This window comes from Cherax quadricarinatus, chromosome 91 (assembly GCF_038502225.1).
Source record: "Cherax quadricarinatus isolate ZL_2023a chromosome 91, ASM3850222v1, whole genome shotgun sequence".
NCBI lineage: Eukaryota > Metazoa > Arthropoda > Malacostraca > Decapoda > Parastacidae > Cherax > Cherax quadricarinatus.
Window position 1 is genome coordinate 14,428,357 of NC_091382.1, and position 19,720 is coordinate 14,448,076.

General features: G+C 36.8%; 1 protein-coding gene across 6 annotated transcripts in view; it reads right to left on the reverse strand.

Annotated features, from left to right (window-relative positions):
- LOC128702844 (carboxylic ester hydrolase) overlaps positions 1–19,720 on the reverse strand; it is a 144,518-nt gene that overhangs the window by 106,537 nt on the left and 18,261 nt on the right. For 2 of the 6 annotated variants that reach the window (XM_053797275.2, XM_053797273.2), the window contains exons 3-6: positions 17,458–17,613; positions 15,643–15,802; positions 11,289–11,474; positions 10,299–10,510 (exon numbers count right to left, since the gene is read on the reverse strand). The exons of 3 other annotated variants lie outside the window; for them this stretch is intronic. In XM_053797275.2, coding sequence (XP_053653250.2) covers positions 10,299–10,510; positions 11,289–11,474; positions 15,643–15,802; positions 17,458–17,613 — 714 coding nt within the window. The remainder of the gene's footprint in view (positions 1–10,298; positions 10,511–11,288; positions 11,475–15,642; positions 15,803–17,457; positions 17,614–19,720) is intronic. One more of the 6 variants, XM_053797274.2, reaches the window with a different exon arrangement.

The following is a 19,720-nucleotide window of genomic DNA, read 5'->3' on the forward strand; positions in this document are numbered from 1 at the left end:
AATAATAACTATATTATTATTATTATTATTATTATTATTATTATTTACATTATTTACATTATAATTAATACAGCTATTATTATTATTATTAATATTATTACAGCTATTAAAATAATAATTATTATTATTTACATTATTATTATTACAGCAACTATAATTATTACAGCTATTATAATTATTATTATTATTATTATTATTATTATTATTATTATTATTATTATTATTATTATTATTATTATTATTATTTACATTATAATTAATATAGCTATTATTATTATTATTATTATTATTAATATTATTACAGCTATTAAAATAATAATTATTATTATTTACATTATTATTATTACAGCAACTATAATTATTACAGCTATTATAATTATTATTATTATTATTATTATTATTATTATTATTATTATTATTATTTACATTATAATTAATATAGCTATTATTATTATTATTATTATTATTAATATTATTACAGCTATTAAAATAATAATTATTATTATTTACATTATTATTATTACAGCAACTATAATTATTACAGCTATTATAATTATTAGTATTGTTATTATTATTATTATTATTATTATTATTATTATTATTATTATTATTATTATTATTATTATTATTACAGCTATTATAATAATAATTATTATTATTATTACATCTACTTTTTTTTTATTATTACTGTCATCATTATTTCATTATCAGCATTATCAAAATCACCATTACCTTTTATTATTATTGTTATTATTATTATTATTATTATTATTATTATTATTATTATTATTATTACTTACATTATTATAATTATTATTATTAGAGCTACTATTATTATTATTTTATTATTACTCTCATTATTATTTCATTATTATCATCATCAAAATCACCATTATCTTTATTTTCTTCTTATTAATAACATTATTATTATTATTATTATTATTATTATTATTATTATTATTATTATTATTATTATTATTATTATTGTTATTATAATCATGATCATCATCATCATTACTATTATAGGACATCTCTGAACCTTCGCAAATGGAATGTAATATCGTTTGTTTCCAGGAAAACTCATATTTTTAAATGCTAGGTTCATGAGGTCTTGACGGGACGAGCGTCACGGGCACCTTTCTCACTCTTCAAGAGTACCGATTCTAATATTTTGTCTTCCTTACAACATGCTTACATTACGTTGAAGGCAAATTCAGTCGCAGATGAATGGCTGTTATACGGGAAAAACAGAAAGCATTTTATGTATAGCCAGATATCGTTAATGGGACCTGCACTTGATTAAGTCTGCAATGTGAAACCGTCAGCTGCCAATGAAAAAAAATTCTACCAGATTTTGAAAATGAAATTTGATTATTAGTTGTGGAGAGATGTAGGTTTAAAGGTGATGTTGGGGATCACATTATGGAATTCCGAGGGTTTGTTGTTAAGGTAGCTACTGTTTTAAAATTATTTTACGATTTTTTTTTTCAAATTTCTAATTTTTTTAGGCTTTTATGTTTTACAGCAATATCTATGTTTTCGTATCGTGTTTCACTTATATTTACTGTTTAATGACCTAAACAAATGTAAAAACTAAATAAAAAAAAATGTAAACAGAGTTTAAATAAAGGCTCCCATTATTCCCTGTACACAACAAGAATTATTTTATACTGTGCTCACCTATGGCACAGAACTGTTTTCTCTGATATAGCTCTAACGAGGCCAGTTGAGACCATTTTGGAGACCTTGGCAGTTTGTTTAAATTTGGTTAAATTTGGTAATTTTTCCAGATACTGGACATGTAGATTAATTTATTATAACATTTTTTGACAAATTGGGGCTTTTTTAATTTCCCCAGGTGGGCAAAATACCCTTTAAATGTTGCATTTGTGTCTTTGTTTAACGGTTTGTTGGTTTGTTGGTGTACAAAGCTTTTACTAAAGAAGCATTATCACAAAAAATGAAAATCAGAAACACTTACATAATGGTGTGTATAGGACATTGTCAAATTTTCAACATTGACGCCCTGGAGACAAGTAAGTTTGGAGAAATTTTCTCCAGGAGGGGGGTATCAGCCCCCTTCAGCCCCTTTCAGTCCTTTCAGCCCTGAGGGGCCCAGCCCTCTCAGAAGGGGCAAGCGTCTTGTTTACTGCTACAGTGAGTAATTGATCACAGATGCCGTACAAGTATGCGACGTGGTCAAGCGACCGTTGCTCCTTGCAGTCCAGTGTTGCAGAGTGTATTTTAATAAGAAACAGTACATCTCTTACTTTAGCAGGACAATTAAGGAAAATCCTGCTCCCACTTTATTACCATGGTAAAGATAGTGGACATTGTTGTCTATGCTTAAGACAGCAAGAATCAAACATTCTGCTTTGCTTCATCGAGGAAGTGGCAAGGAAGCAAAAGTACTTGGTCAGCTTTTCCTTTGTGCTAGGGCAGTAACGGCATGGGGTGCTGTGGCGTCTTCAGATTACTTTTGACACTACTGAGAGTGACACTGACGCCAGGATAACCAACAAAGAACGATCTGTGCGTTAGTGTGAACAAAGTATCTCATAAAACACAATAAACACTTAAGAGAAGTGTGATCAGCTTCTTTAGTGATAAGATTGTGAACAATAAAGACAAATCTTGTGGAACATAGTGTACCAGTGTGCGTTTTCCTAGACTATGGAAGACGTGAACATCCAAGGACACTTCAGCTTCTATCAAGTCACCGATATCTGTCGAAGGTGTGAAGAACACCATAGCTCACGCTACAAGAGCAAGGTAGGTTACGAATTTCTTTTAGTACGGGGGACTGCGCAGTTCTTGAGTTGCAAGGAGTTTGTAATCAACCTATAGTCGGCAGTAAGGTGCGGACTTTTGAGTCCAAACAAGTACGTAAATTGTCAGCCATCAGTGAATGAAATATGCTGACATAACACCCCCTAGGGGTAATTTATAATCTTACAAATTATAAATCTTTACAGCCCGTTGAGAGATGACTTCGACAGCTTCTCAAGACCTCGTCTGCAGGGGCGGCTGTGCAGGCAATGAGCTGTCTTTCTAAGTTAAGTACAAACTCTTTAAACTTAGCTGGTAATGCCATTTCTCAACATATATGTGTAGGTAATATTCACATATGATTTACAGTTTTACAATGACATTTATAGTGTATAGTGAATGAAGTGTATAACATCGTTATTTACGATTAATCATTGTGGTCAGGCTGACACAGCAAACTCAAGCCATAAACACCAGCCATATGTACTCTGTACCCTTCATGGTCATTGACCCTGAGGTTAAAACCGTTAAGCTTAGTGTGTCAGTAGTGTCTGACTCGATTATTGCTGACTTAAGCATAACAAAAACTCAGCTGTTTATAGCAGTACAGTGTTTTTTAAACACTCTAAGTGTGGTGCTAGAATTTTCAGTATACCATTAAAATGGCTTGTTTGAAAACCCATTTTCAGTCTTTACAGACTAAGATTACACAATTAGAAAATCTAATTTCAGTCTGTATAGGATTAACTCAAGATACAAACATAGATTTTGATGATCTTGAGGTCAAATTTGAATTATTTACACAACGTCTGGAAATAATTAATTCAGACTATACACATTATGAAAATAAATTTCTTGAATCAGACCCATCTGAGGATGAAATTAAAAATGTTTTGGATACTTTTAGTAATCAACAATTAAGGTGGACAGGAGTACAGGCTGACTGCCGCAAAACTCTGTCACAGAGACCTACTGTAACTAGTGGTCAAACACCTGTTACACCTGTAACAACAACACGAGTCCCATTACCAAGCTTACCTACATTGTCATTACCTATTTTCCAAGTTCATAATTATGAAGAATTCATTAGTGGTTTTCAATCCATAGTAAATTCACGAACTGACATAGATGAGATTGCTAAGTTCAATTATCTTAAATGTCTTGTGAAGGGAGAACCCTATGAACTGATTAAGTCATTTCCGGTGGTTAAAGGCAATTTTCAAATAGCCTTACGTGTCTTAGCAGACAATTACTTTGATGATGACAAGGCTAGAGTTAGACATGCAGTCTTAATATCAAGCTTGAAGCCACCCAAACATTGTTTTTCAGACTTACAGGCATTTAGAATCACATTAGACAATAGTCTCAGATCTCTAGATGCTAAACATGACCTAAGACAATGTGATTGGTTTATCAGTGGTATTGTACAAGATAAGTTGTCACCACAAACTATTAAACGATTAAATATTATGTTCAATAAACGCTATTTCACTTGTGAGGAAATTAGCAATGGTTTACAAACAATAGTTTCATGCATGCAAGCAACGAGACAAGATGAAGAATCCACAAATCCAGTTTATAATAAACCTTCAACTCAGTATAAAAAGAGTATACCTACTCCCACTAAACCACAGAATGGGAAATCCCATATAGGCATTTATCAAGCTGTGAATACAACAGACAGTAAACAAACTGTCATACATAAACGTACTCCAAAATGTGTACTTTGTGATGGAACACATTGGGCACAGTATTGTATTCAATACACATCAATTGAGGCACGTAAACAATGTGTTCATCAGCTGAAAAGGTGCATCAAGTGTTTAGGTGAACACAAGGGAGGAAAATGCTCACTGAAGAAGTGTTTTAAATGCAAGGGTATGCATCATACAGCATTATGCCCAAATACTTTTGCTGAACAGCAGAAGACTTCCACAGAATCAGGAAGTCAACAAGCAACAGCATTGAATGTGAGAGATAAGTTTAAAGCAACTGCTCTCCCGATAGCTCGGGTTGAGTTATCTAATAAATTACACAAAACCAATGTGCTAACATTATTTGATCAAGGCTCACAAAGGTCCTTCATAAGAAGAACAGTGCTGCAGAAACTGAATAAACAACCCTATGCCAAAATACAGTCAGATATAGCTGTTTTTTTCCACAATTCTGTTAAACAGACATATGACCTAGCCAGAATCACTGTTGGTCAAGGAAACAGGAAAAAGACGGTAGAAGCTGTGGTAGTAGATGATTTGCCTAAGTCTGTGCAGATCCAGGGATTAAAAGAAACAGTTGCAGCACCGAAAGCAGCTAAGGTCAAGTTAGCCTGTCCTGACATACAGACGGACACTATTAGTCCAATTGATTTAATCATTGGAAGTGATTATTATCACTGTTTTGTGCAAAATATAATAAGTAAACATGATGTTCACTTGCTGAAAACAGCAGGAGGCCACATGATATGTGGTCCCATACCCTCTCAAAGTGGGAAAGAAGCTGATATTGATTCAGTGGAAAATGTACTAGTTACGAGAATAACCACTGATCATGTACCACAGCAAAAATTATCATTACTGGAAGAAATGAATGAACCAGTTGATAAGTTGTGGGATTTAGATGCGGTAGGTATTGATGTAAATAAACCAAGCCCACAAGAGTCTCAGACTTATAACCAATATTTGGACACTGTCAAGTATAAAGATGGACAGAATTGGGTTAGGTTACCATGGAAATTAAATCCACCACATCTACCTAACAATTATCGCATGGCTTTCGGACAAATGAAAGCACAAATACATGAGCTCAGGAAGAATCCAGAGCTACTGACTGTCTATGATAATATCATACAAGAACAGTTGGACAATAAATTCATTGAGGAAATAGTCGAAGACAAGTTGAAGACAGAAGCTCATTATCTCCCGCACCATGGAGTCAGAAAAGATTCTGAAACCACTCCACTACGTGTTGTATATAATTGCAGCGCACGTGCAAATAAAGATGTAGCAAGTCTTAATGATTGTCTGATGACCGGACCCTCACTAACTGAGAAGCTTGGAGACGTGCTTATGAAATTTCGCACAAACCCATATGCCTACACGGCTGATATTTCCAAAGCTTTCTTAAGAGTAGGACTACAAGAAATAGATAGAGATTGTACTCGATTCTTGTGGCCTGAAAATCCACATGATCCTCAAAGTCCTGTGAAAACTTATCGTTTCAAATCAGTATTATTGGGTGCAACATCCTCTCCATTCTTACTAGAAGCTACTCTAAATACACATTTGAAGAAATCTGAAAGTCCCTTCAAAGAAATCTTAAAGAAAAGTTTCTATGTGGACAATCTTCAAGGTACTGTGAATAAAGAGGAGGATTTGAAATCCTTATACAGAGAAGCTAACAAGGAGATGAAAGAAGCAAATATGCCTCTAAGGATGTGGAATACAAATTCAAAGCAATTAAGGGAACTTATCAAAGAAGATTTCGCTGAAGCTGAAATTCCTGATTGCAACAATATGCTGGGACTTAATTGGAACACACAGGAAGATACTTTGAGTCTCAAAAAGATAAACAATAAATCATGCAGTACACTCACTAAACGTAGTTTACTGTCAGAGGTATCACAATGTTTTGATCCTCTAGGACTCGTCTCATCAATTACCATAAAGGGTAAAATGCTTATGCAAGATGCATGGAAGCTCAAAATTGGATGGGATGAGAACTTGCCTCTAGAAATGAGTCAAGCATGGGATGAAATATCCAGGGAGTTTAAACAACTTCATCAAATTAAATTTCCCAGACAAATAGATCAAGAGGGAAACAAGTACACATTACATGTGTTCTGTGATGCGTCAACCAGAGGTTATGGCGCTGTAGCTTACATGAGTAATGCTGAAGGAAGTACACTAATTACTTCAAAGGCCAGGGTAGCACCCTTGAAGGTCAGAACAGTACCACAACTGGAACTGACAGCACTCTATGTAGGTACAAAATTAGCTGTCTATCTCAACAAAGTACTTGATCATCTCACTATTGGAAAAACCGTGATCTGGAGTGATAATGAAGCATTTCTCCAGTGGTTAAGAAATAATAAGAGTAAGCTGGTCTATGTACAGAACAGAGTAGCAGAAATAAAAGAGATGCAGAGAGATTATCTCTTTCTTCACGTCTCTACCCAAGAGAATCCAGCTGACATGTTGTCACGTGGTGTCCCACTCAAGAAATTTGTGGATAATAAATTATGGCTCCACGGACCGAACTGGCTCTCTAGTGAAAATAACTGGCCTCAGCAAAAAGCTCACATTATGCCAGAAGAAACAGTCTGCTTGAACACAGCAGAAATAAGTTGTGTAAATACTGCAGACACAACAGAAATAGTCATTGATGGATCTAAATACTCATCTTTGGGTAGACTCTTAAGAGTTACAGCTCTTGTCTTTAAATTCATTAAAGGAATAAAACCTGATTATGAATATCTTGAACCCATTAAATACTGGGTGAAACTAATACAGAAAGATGTTTTCTCTACAGAATATAAATTTCTAGAAACACAAGATAAATCCCCAAAGAAACCTGTCATGATTAATTCTTTAGGACTTTATCTTGACTCAGAAAAGATTATAAGATGTCGAGGAAGAATTCATAATTCTTCACTACCTAAAGAAGCCATACATCCAATATTGATCCCCAAGAATCATTGGCTAACAAAACTGATTGTGCAAAACGCCCACACAATAACGTGTTACATGGTGGGAGAGCTGACACACTTTGTCATATACGACAATCCTACTGGATACCTCAAAGTCGACAAAGTGTAAAAAAACAAATAAAGGACTGTATTACTTGTCGTCACTACGATATGCGAGTATGTCAGTACCCAGGTCCACCTCCATATCCCTCTGAAAGAGTTTGTCATGTCACTCCATTTGAGGTGACAGGTGTAGATTACACTGGACCAATAATTTTAACCAAAACAGTTGACAAAGTTCCCATCAAGGTGTACATCTGCTTGTTCACTTGTGCTACAACTAGAGCAGTACATCTAGAAGTAGCCACTGACATGTCTGCTGAAACCTTTATCAAATTATTCAGAAGGTTTGCAGCCAGAAGGGCTTGTCCCAGACTGATGATTTCAGATAAAGCAACGAACTTTGTTGCTGGTGCTGCTTATATAAGCAAGATCTTTGATCAACCAGAAGTACAACAGATGCTGAATCAACGCAGTTGTCGTTGGAGATACATTCCTCCTAAATCTCCATGGCACGGCGGATTTTATGAAAGAATGATCAGCATTGTAAAACGTTGTTTAAGGAAGACTCTTCATCGTCAAAGAATCGACTTAGAAGAATTCCGTACAGTTGTGACTGAAATAGAAAATAGAGTCAACAACAGACCTCTAACTTATGTTACCGATGATCTGGACAATTTAGAAGTGTTAAGTCCATCTCATTTACTCCATGGCAAAAGGCTCGAACCTGTTCCTCCCATGAATGATAAAGAAATCATAGAGGATCCTTCTTATTTCGAACCTGAGCAACTCAGACTTAAATTCAAACACCTTAATAAAGTGATTGAACACTGGGAGAAAATTTGGCGAGAAGACTATCTCACCTCATTGAGAGAACACTTCTATGGAGCTGGTGTTCCTGAAAATCATAAGTCCTTAAGACCTGGTGACATAGTGATTATTGACAATGATGGTCCGAGGTCCCAATGGCCACTTGGAAAAATTGTGACCATATATCCTGATGCAAATGGAATCATCAGGACAGTTGATGTTTTAAGCAAAGGTGTAGTGAATAAGCGGACAATAAATAAACTAGCACCATTAGAATTACACAGTGTTGAAAACACTGGAGGGGGGTATCAGCCCCCTTCAGCCCCTTTCAGTCCTTTCAGCCCTGAGGGGCCCAGCCCTCACAGAAGGGGCAAGCGTCTTGTTTACTGCTACAGTGAGTAATTGATCACAGATGCCATACAAGTATGCGACGTGGTCAAGCGACCGTTGCTCCTTGCAGTCCAGTGTTGCAGAGTGTATTTTAATAAGAAACAGTACATCTCTTACTTTAGCAGGACAATTAAGGAAAATCCTGCTCCCACTTTATTACCATGGTAAAGATAGTGGACATTGTTGTCTATGCTTAAGACAGCAAGAATCAAACATTCTGCTTTGCTTCATCGAGGAAGTGGCAAGGAAGCAAAAGTACTATGTCAGCTTTTCCTTTGTGCTAGGGCAGTAACGGCATGGGGCGCTGTGGCGTCTTCAGATTACTTTTGACACTACTGAGAGTGACACTGACGCCAGGATAACCAACAAAGAACGATCTGTGCGTTAGTGTGAACAAAGTATCTCATAAAACACAATAAACACTTAAGAGAAGTGTGATCAGCTTCTTTAGTGATAAGATTGTGAACAATAAAGACAAATCTTGTGGAACATAGTGTACCAGTGAGCGTTTTCCTAGACTATGGAAGACGTGGACATCCAAGGACACTTCAGCTTCTATCAAGTCACCGATATCTGTCGAAGGTGTGAAGAACACCATAGCTCACGCTACAAGAGCAAGGTAGGTTACGAATTTCTTGTAGTACGGGGGACTGCGCAGTTCTTGAGTCGCAAGGAGTTTGTAATCAACCTATAGTCGGCAGTAAGGTGCGGACTTTTGAGTCCAAACAAGTACGTAAATTGTCAGCCATCAGTGAATGAAATATGCTGACATAACACCCCCTAGGGGTAATTTATAATCTTACAAATTATAAATCTTTACAGCCCGTTGAGAGATGACTTCGACAGCTTCTCAAGACCTCGTCTGCAGGGGCGGCTGTGCAGGCGATGAGTTGTCTTTCTAAGTTAAGTACAAACTCTTTAAACTTAGCTGATAATGCCATTTCTCAACATATTGTGAGATGTAGGTTTAAAGGTGATGTTGGGGATCACATTATGGAATCCCGAGGGTTTGTTGTTAAGGTAGCTACTGTTTTAAAATTATTTTACGATTTTTTTTTTTCAAATTTCTAATTTTTTAGGCTTTTATGTTTTACAGCAATATCTATGTTTTCGTATCGTGTTTCACTTATATTTACTGTTTAATGACCTAAACAAATGTAAAAACTAAATAAACAAAAACTAAATGTAAACAGAGTTTAAATAAAGGCTCCCATTATTCCCTGTACACAACAAGAATTATTTTATATTGTGCTCACCTATGGCGCAGAACTGTTTTCTCTTATATAGCTCTAACGAGGCCAGTTGAGACCATTTTGGAGACCTTGGCAGTTTGGTTAAATTTGGTTAAATTTGGTTAATTTTGGTAATTTTTCCAGATACTGGACATGTAGATTAATTTATTATAACATTTTTTGACAAATTGGGGCTTTTTTAATTTCCCCAGGTGGGCAAAATTCCCTTTAAATGTTGCATTTGTGTCTTTGTTTAACGGTTTGTTGGTTTGTTGGTGTACAATGGTTTGTTGGTGTACAATGCTTTTACTGAAGAAGCATTATCACAAAAAATGAAAATCAGAAACACTTACATAATGGTGTGTATAAGACATTGTCAAATTTTCAACATTGACGCCCTGGAGGCAAGTAAGGATAATGTTGCTCTGTGACTCATTCTCCACTTCTCCACCATCTGGACATCCGAAAAGCTTTCCGGTGTACTGTGCGACCTCCTTGAATTTTCCTCCCATTGTCCCGGGAGTGATCATTGTACCGGAATATATAATACCTCGAGCAAACAAGCCTGATAATACAAAAAATTCCTCATGTTTGTATAAAGTGAAGCAATAGATCCATGTCGATTATTCAGAGCAGAGGTGAGACACCATCTGCTTTCTGCTTACTACGAGAAAACCTTTAACTCATATTCACTTATATGTATTGCATACTTATTATACTTATAAATGTGCGTATATCCAGTAGGCACTTTACAGTTAGAAAAGAGAAGAATTTATAACCAGCTGTCAGTTATATTCTTAAGGGTGAAGGCTCATTTTTTTTATAAGTTGTAAAGTAAAAGGACACAAGTGCAACTAATGTGACATTTATTGTGGCAACGTTTCGCTCTCCAGGAGCTTGATAAAGCTCCGGGAGAGTGAAACGTTGCCACAATAAATGTCACATTAGTTGCACTTATGTCCTTTTACTTTACACATTTTCGGTAATTCTACCAACTTTATTATTTTTCATAAGTTCAAGGTCACCAGGATCAGCCTGCATGTAACCTCTACTCTACACCAGCAGACAGGGACACTTTAATCCCAAACATGTATTTAATTAACAGTAAATTTATGCTCTCATAAACATGAAAAATTCAAAACATGAAAATGATTCCTTCCCAATTTTCACAACCAAACCCCCAAAATATAGTTATTGATTTTTTATTCGCAAAAGCTAAGTGTTAAAATTAAAACTTCGAGTTATAAAATAAATAAGATGTTTATTCAGCCTTAGGATAAAGCTACAGAGAGCCTCTTCTAACATTCAAACGCAGTAACATTTGTTTAATACTGACTGCTAACCTTCAGAGTGTGGAGACAAAATGTGGAAATGTACTGAGACTCCCCCAGAGCTCACTCCATATATAGTGACTCTGCTAGCGTCTCCTCCGAAATTGTGAACGTTTCTTTGTACCCACTGAAGAGCCATTGTCTGGTCTTTTAGTCCAAAATTACCAGGAATCACTGTGTCTTCTGTTGACAGGAAACCTAAAAATGGAGAAAAGTATATTTGTATTAAAGAGCTCTATTTCTTGAATCATTCTAATGTTCCATGAAATCTCTGCGAAATTCAAAGCCAAAAACTTTGTGACTTAATTAGGCATGTTAATAGTAGCAGTCATGAATTTCATTACATTGTTCCTTTATAGCTAGCTAGCAAAAAACAAATGAATTACTTAAGAAAATTACAATAACATAGTAAAATAGGATTCCACACGTCAACTCATCATCAACTCATTACCTATCCCTAATTCCTTATCGCTTTTTCATCACAGATATATTTTAACTTAGGATAATCTAAGCTAGTTTACATTAGATTAGAAAAGGGTGGGGTACTTGAACCTTTAAAACTACACATGATCATTAAAAATCAAGATAAAACATAAAGTAACATATCTGGCAGCGGTGTAGCTTTGTGAATATGTGCAACAAAGATCTGAACGACTCTCACATGTAGTGAGAATTATAGACAAAAACTATACACATTTTGTGCGTTTATCAAACGTGCTATTATTATTATTATTATTATTATTATTATTATTATTGTTATTTTTATTATTATTATTTTATTATTATTATTATTATTATTATTATTATTATTATTATTATTATTATTATTATTATTATTATTATTATTATTTTTTTTTTTTTTTTTATTATCACACTGGCCGATTCCCACCAAGGCAGGGTGGCCCGAAAAAGAAAAACTTTCACCATCATTCACTCCATCACTGTCTTGCCAGAAGGGTGCTTTACACTACAGTTTTTAAACTGCAACATTAACACCCCTCCTTCAGAGTGCAGGCACTGTACTTCCCATCTCCAGGACTCAAGTCCGGCCTGCCGGTTTCCCTGAATCCCTTCATAAATGTTACTTTGCTCACACTCCAACAGCACGTCAAGTATTAAAAACCATTTGTCTCCATTCACTCCTATCAAACACGCTCACGCATGCCTGCTGGAAGTCCAAGCCCCTCGCACACAAAACCTCCTTTACCCCCTCCCTCCAACCCTTCCTAGGCTGACCCCTACCCCGCCTTCCTTCCACTACAGACTGATACACTCTTGAAGTTATTCTGTTTCGCTCCATTCTCTCTACATGTCCGAACCACCTCAACAACCCTTCCTCAGCCCTCTGGACAACAGTTTTGGTAATCCCGCACCTCCTCCTAACTTCCAAACTACGAATTCTCTGCATTATATTCACACCACACATTGCCCTCAGACATGACATCTCCACTGCCTCCAGCCTTCTCCTCGCTGCAACATTCATCACCCATGCTTCACACCCATATAAGAGCGTTGGTAAAACTATACTCTCATACATTCCCCTCCTTGCCTCCAAGGACAAAGTTCTCTGTCTCCACAGACTCCTAAGTGCACCACTCACTCTTTTTCCCTCATCAATTCTATGATTCACCTCATCTTTCATAGACCCATCCGCTGACACGTCCACTCTCAAATATCTGAATACGTTCACCTCCTCCATACTCTCTCCCTCCAATCTGATATTCAATCTTTCATCACCTAATCTTTTTGTTATCCTCATAACCTTACTCTTTCCTGTATTCACCTTTAATTTTCTTCTTTTGCACACCCTACCAAATTCATCCACCAATCTCTGCAGCTTCTCTTCAGAATCTCCCAAGAGCACAGTGTCATCAGCAAAGAGCAGCTGTGACAACTCCCACCCTGTGTGTGATTCTTTATCTTTTAACTCCACGCCTCTTGCCAAGACCCTCGCATTTACTTCTCTTACAACCCCATCTATAAATATATTAAACAACCACGGTGACATCACACATCCTTGTCTAAGGCCTACTTTTACTGGGAAAAAAATTTTCCTCTTTTCTACATACTCTAACTTGAGCCTCACTATCCTCGTAAAAACACTTCACTGCTTTCAGTAACCTACCTCCTACACCATACACTTGCAACATCTGCCACATTGCCCCCCTATCCACCCTGTCATACGCCTTTTCCAAATCCATAAATGCCACAAAGACCTCTTTAGCCTTATCTAAATACTGTTCACTTATATGTTTCACTGTAAACACCTGGTCCACACACCCCCTACCTTTCCTAAAGCCTCCTTGTTCATCTGCTATCCTATTCTCCGTCTTACTCTTAATTCTTTCAATTATAACTCTACCATACACTTTACCAGGTACACTCAACAGACTTATCCCCCTATAATTTTTGCACTCTCTTTTATCCCCTTTGCCTTTATACAAAGGAACTATGCATGCTCTCTGCCAATCCCTAGGTACCTTACCCTCTTCCATACATTTATTAAATAATTGCACCAACCACTCCAAAACTATATCCCCACCTACTTTTAACATTTCTATCTTTATCCCATCAATCCCGGCTGCCTTACCCCCTTTCATTTTACCTACTGCCTCACGAACTTCCCCAACACTCACAACTGGCTCTTCCTCACTCCTACAAGATGTTATTCCTCCTTGCCCTATACACGAAATCACAGCTTCCCTATCTTCATCAACATTTAACAATTCCTCAAAATATTCCCTCCATCTTCCCAATACCTCTAACTCTCCATTTAATAACTCTCCTCTCCTATTTTTAACTGACAAATCCATTTGTTCTCTAGGCTTCCTTAACTTGTTAATCTCACTCCAAAACTTTTTTCTTATTTTCAACAAAATTTGTTGATAACAGCTCACCCACTCTCTCATTTGCTCTCTTTTTACATTGCTTCACCACTCTCTTAACCTCTCTCTTTTTCTCCATATACTCTTCCCTCCTTGCATCACTTCTACTTTGTAAAAACTTCTCATATGCTAACTTTTTCTCCCTTACTACTCTCTTTACATCATCATTCCACCAATCGCTCCTCTTCCCTCCTGCACCCACTTTCCTGTAACCACAAACTTCTGCTGAACACTCTAACACTACATTTTTAAACCTACCCCATTCCTCTTCGACCCCATTGCCTATGCTCTCATTAGCCCATCTATCCTCCAATAGCTGTTTATATCTTACCCTAACTGCCTCCTCTTTTAGTTTATAAACCTTCACCTCTCTCTTCCCTGATGCTTCTATTCTCCTTGTATCCCATCTACCTTTTACTCTCAGTGTAGCTACAACTAGAAAGTGATCTGATATATCTGTGGCCCCTCGATAAACATGTACATCCTGAAGTCTACTCAACAGTCTTTTATCTACTAATACATAATCCAACAAACTACTGTCATTTCGCCCTACATCATATCGTGTATACTTATTTATCCTCTTTTTCTTAAAATATGTATTACCTATAACTAAACCCCTTTCTATACAAAGTTCAATCAAAGGGCTCCCATTATCATTTACACCTGGCACCCCAAACTTACCTACCACACCCTCTCTAAAAGTTTCTCCTACTTTAGCATTCAGGTCCCCTACCACAATTACTCTCTCACTTGGTTCAAAGGCTCCTATACATTCACTTAACATCTCCCAAAATCTCTCTCTCTCCTCTGCATTCCTCTCTTCTCCAGGTGCATACACGCTTATTATGACCCACTTCTCGCATCCAACCTTTACTTTAATCCACATAATTCTCGAATTTACACATTCATATTCTCTTTTCTCCTTCCATAACTGATCATTTAACATTACTGCTACCCCTTCCTTTGCTCTAACTCTCTCAGATACTCCAGATTTAATCCCATTTATTTCCCCCCACTGAAACTCTCCTACCCCCTTCAGCTTTGTTTCGCTTAGAGCCAGGACATCCAACTTCTTTTCATTCATAACATCAGCAATCATCTGTTTCTTGTCATCCGCACTACATCCACGCACATTTAAACAACTTGTACTGGTCATGCAGCTCTTGGAGAATGTGAGATAATCATGTTTGATTCAAGGATAGGTAGGGGGGCCTTCAATTATTTTTAATTTATTCCATAGAGACATGCAAGAGGATAAACATTTAATACTTCAAAACCACAGAGGTAAAGTTCTATATATAAAATATTTGTAGATAATATATTATTTTGACTTATTACTGTGGATAAGAAGGTATAAAACATTAAACTTTTGTGGGTGAAGACTTGTTCCTCCGTCACTGTCTGGTACCTTAAGCTGTGACTGAACTTGGGTTTAGTACAAAAATGCACTAGAAGATAATTATATAAAAATGTACACGTACCAAGAATGCCAAGACGGTACTGGATAATAACAAATATTATATCTTCATTCATGAAGACATATGGTGCAAATTTTCTTATTCCTCCAAAAAAGAAGCCGCCTCCAGGAATTAAGATAATGACTGGAAGTTGGGCTTTAGGCTCACCAGGCTGTAATGAAGACTATTATTATTATTATTATTATTATTATTATTATTATTATTATTATTATTTACTGCAGTAATTACCAATGAAGAACAATGTCTTATTTTGTGTTTAGTAATTTTTCATTATGAGTCTTGAGTTACAAATATTATGAATCTCCTTGCGAGCATCAACCTTATGGAAATACATTGACCGAGATGTGTGTATTTCACATTGTATATTTATTCTCATATTTATTATACAAGCAACTGCTTGTAATGTAAATATCCAAGCAGCTAATGACGTGGCAGGACCTCACTGCCTAATAGCAAGCAAATGGGTATCTGTTCAGACTAAACCTCTGAATCGGAAAGATATGTGATATAAATAACTTTGACCGTGGACTGATTGCTGGTGCCAGATGGTGTGGCTAGATGGCGTATCCTTATCTCCTGGCATTTTTACATACAAGTCTCTAGAGTTTACAAATGGTGTGAAAAGTCCGAAACATCTTCTAAGCGGCAGTTTTGTGGGAAAAACTGCCTTGTTAATAAGAAACGTCAAAGGAGAATAACCAGACTGATTTCAGCTGACAGAATGATGTTGATAACTCAAATTAACATGCATTACAACAATGGTATGCCGAGGAGTATCTGTGAACACACAACATGTCGACCCTTGAGGTGGATGGGCACCAGCAAGAAGAGACCACACCGGGTCTCACTCCTTTCAGTTGAGAACAAGAAATTGAGAATATAGTTTGCACGCTAGAACTTGACAGTTGACGGTTGGAATAACATCGCCTGGTCTGACGAACTGCAGTTTCTGTTGCGACATGCAGATGGAAGAGTCAGAAATTGGCGTAAACCTTTAGGATGTGGAGTAACATGCTGCCGACAATTCTGCAACACCTGCGTGATGCTATAAAGTCAGCATGAACCAGAAACTCTAAGGATTGTTTCCAGCACCTTCTTGAATCCATGCCACGAAGAATTCAGGTTGTTCTAGGTGCAAAGAGGGACTCTACCCAGTAGTAGAAGGGTGCACCTAATAAAGAGGCCTCTGAGTGTATATTAAGAATCCATTTCCAAATTCAGGAAATAAAGAATTTTTAACTAGTTTAGATAAGTAATATTATGGCATGGTAGAGAGGGGCTTAGTTATTTTCATCAACCATTAACTAAACTAATTTTTGATGAACAACGATAAAAATGAAATTATGTGGTAGAAAATAATTTTGTACATTTATTATTAATATTGTAGCTGTTTTGGCAGTCATATATCTTTCTAAAAAGTTATTTTTTATAAAGGAGATATTGTTTAAGTTTTAAATGAAAGACAGGATTTAAAGCAGATGAAAATACTGACACTGTTATTATTTTATGGACAGAATATCCATACAGAAATTATGAGATGGTTACAGTACAAGTTTAATAAAGTTATTATGTTTGCTAAAGTTCCTCAGATTTACAAAACAGTAAGAAAATTCCTTACATTTCCAGTACCTGTATACTACCTGTCTCTCTACAAGACGCCATTCATCACAAAAGCTTGTATATAAACTAAGCTTCGCTATGAACGCAGTTTAATCATATCGTGTAACTTAAACATTATATCCAAACAAGAATATTTTTCTAGATATATCAATGTTGAATGAGTTTAAACCGGAAAGTGAAAAGAATAATTGGTTGAACCTTGGGGGTGAAGATGCTGAGGTAAAGACAGTCTTCCTCTCCCTCGTAAAATGGTTGTTTATCAAACATTAGTGACTGGCCGTTGACCTGGGAGCAGACTGGAGGCTCCTGGGACCCATCCCTCACTCCCTCCCACCCATCACCACGAACTGGGTCCTGTAAGAACATCATTATTAGCATTATGATTGTTATAATTATTATTATATACACGTAGGAATCATACAATGGTAGTGACCAGTGAATACTTCACTAGTATTAAGGTGTTGAAAGATGTAAGACACCAGCAGAAGTGAATGTAATTTTTAGATTTTGCCAGTAGACAATGAAAGATCCTTGATTACGTCCACTCAGAATAGAAAATAGTGTAAATGAATTAGTTAGCCAGGTTTTGAGCTGATACACTGCACAAGGCCCTTCATTTTACATTTCACCAGTACACCACTATTACAACCCAGGAGTCCCAAAGGCCTGTTATCCTGGGTGTAAAGGGAGCAAAATAAACACAGCAGAAAAACTTTTGACTTATATTATCCTTCACCAAGTAAGAACAGAAGTATGTACACTATATACACTATGTACAACAATAGGTATTAGTGCACTCCACGGTAAGCAAGGCAGAATAGAAGCCATTAGAGAGCAGACCGTTCTTCAACCAGCTCTAGAATGGGAATGACAAGAGCAGACAGGTGAGTGGTACCCACAACACCTCTGCGATTGCCAAAACCATCTTCTCATTGGCTGGAACCTGGGTACTGATTGAACGATGGGGCCCCATCGTTAACCCATCGCACCTGGGTCGTTGGTTGGGAAGATAGCCTTTCACAGTACTCGCCCCCATCTTATTCCTTATCCTCATATCAGACATAAACAGAGATATACACCACAGCACCGTATCATCCTTTGCGGATGATACTAGGATCTGCATGAGGCTGTCATCTGCTGAGGATGCGGTTAACCTCCAAGAAGATATAAACAAAGTTTTCCAGTGGGCAACGGTAAACAATATGATGTTCAATGAGGACAAATTCCAACTACTCCGTTATGGAAAACTGGAGGAGATAATAACTAGAACAGAGTATACTACTGACTCCGGCCATACAATAGAGCGGAAAAATAATGTAAGGGACCTGGGAGTAGTAATGTCTGAGGATCTCACTTTCAAGGATCACAACAGTGCCACGATCGCACGTGCAAAGAAAATGATAGGATGGATAATGAGAACTTTCAAAACGAGAGATGCCAAGCCCATGATGATCCTTTTCAAATCACTTGTTCTCTCTAGGCTGGAATACTGCTGTACATTAACATCTCCATTCAAAGCAGGTGAAATCGCAGATCTAGAGAGTGTACAGAGATCCTTTACTGCACGTATAAGTTCTGTCAAGCACCTTAACTACTGGGAACGCTTGGAAGCACTTGACTTGTACTCGTTGAAACGCAGGAGGGAGAGATATATCATAATCTACACTTGGAAAATCTTGGAAGGAATGGTCCCAAATCTGCACACAGAAATCACTCCCTACGAAAGTAAAAGACTGGGAAGGCGATGCAAAATGCCCCCAATAAAAAGTAGGGGCGCCATTGGTACACTAAGAGAAAACACCATAAGTGTCCGGGGCCCAAAACTGTTCAATAGCCTCCCATCAAGCATTAGGGGAATTGCCAATAAACCCCTGGCTGCCTTCAAGAGAGAGCTGGACAGATACCTAAAGTCAGTGCCGGATCAGCCGGGCTGTGGCTCGTACGTTGGACTGCGTGTGGCCAGCAGTAGCAGCCTAGTTGATCAGGCCCTGATCCATCGGGAGTCCTGGTCATGGACCGGGCCGCGGGGGCGTTGATCCCCGGAATAACCTCCAGGTAACCTCCAGGTATGCGCGGAATAAAAGTTACATACTCCTTGCATGCCACAACCACCTATCAAACATGTGTAAAAAATTAACAAAAACAATGTGTAAAATATTTACAGAATTTAGGAAGACTGTAAAACATTTAAAAAACGTCTAAACAAGAGGTAAAAAAACATAATTATTAAAAAATCGAATTTCGCTTTGTTTTCATGAAAGCACCTAAATTTTGCTTCTACGATTTTTCTGAATTATCGTAAATTATGAATTCTGCCAGGTATTTTATCGTTTGGGAAATAGCTTATTTAACTCTACTTACCTGGAAGTTCATTATTAATTGTGCAGTCTTACAGACTCTGTGTATAGAATCAATTATCTAACTATTCCGTTTTACTGATTTTTATTGAAATTATATTTTT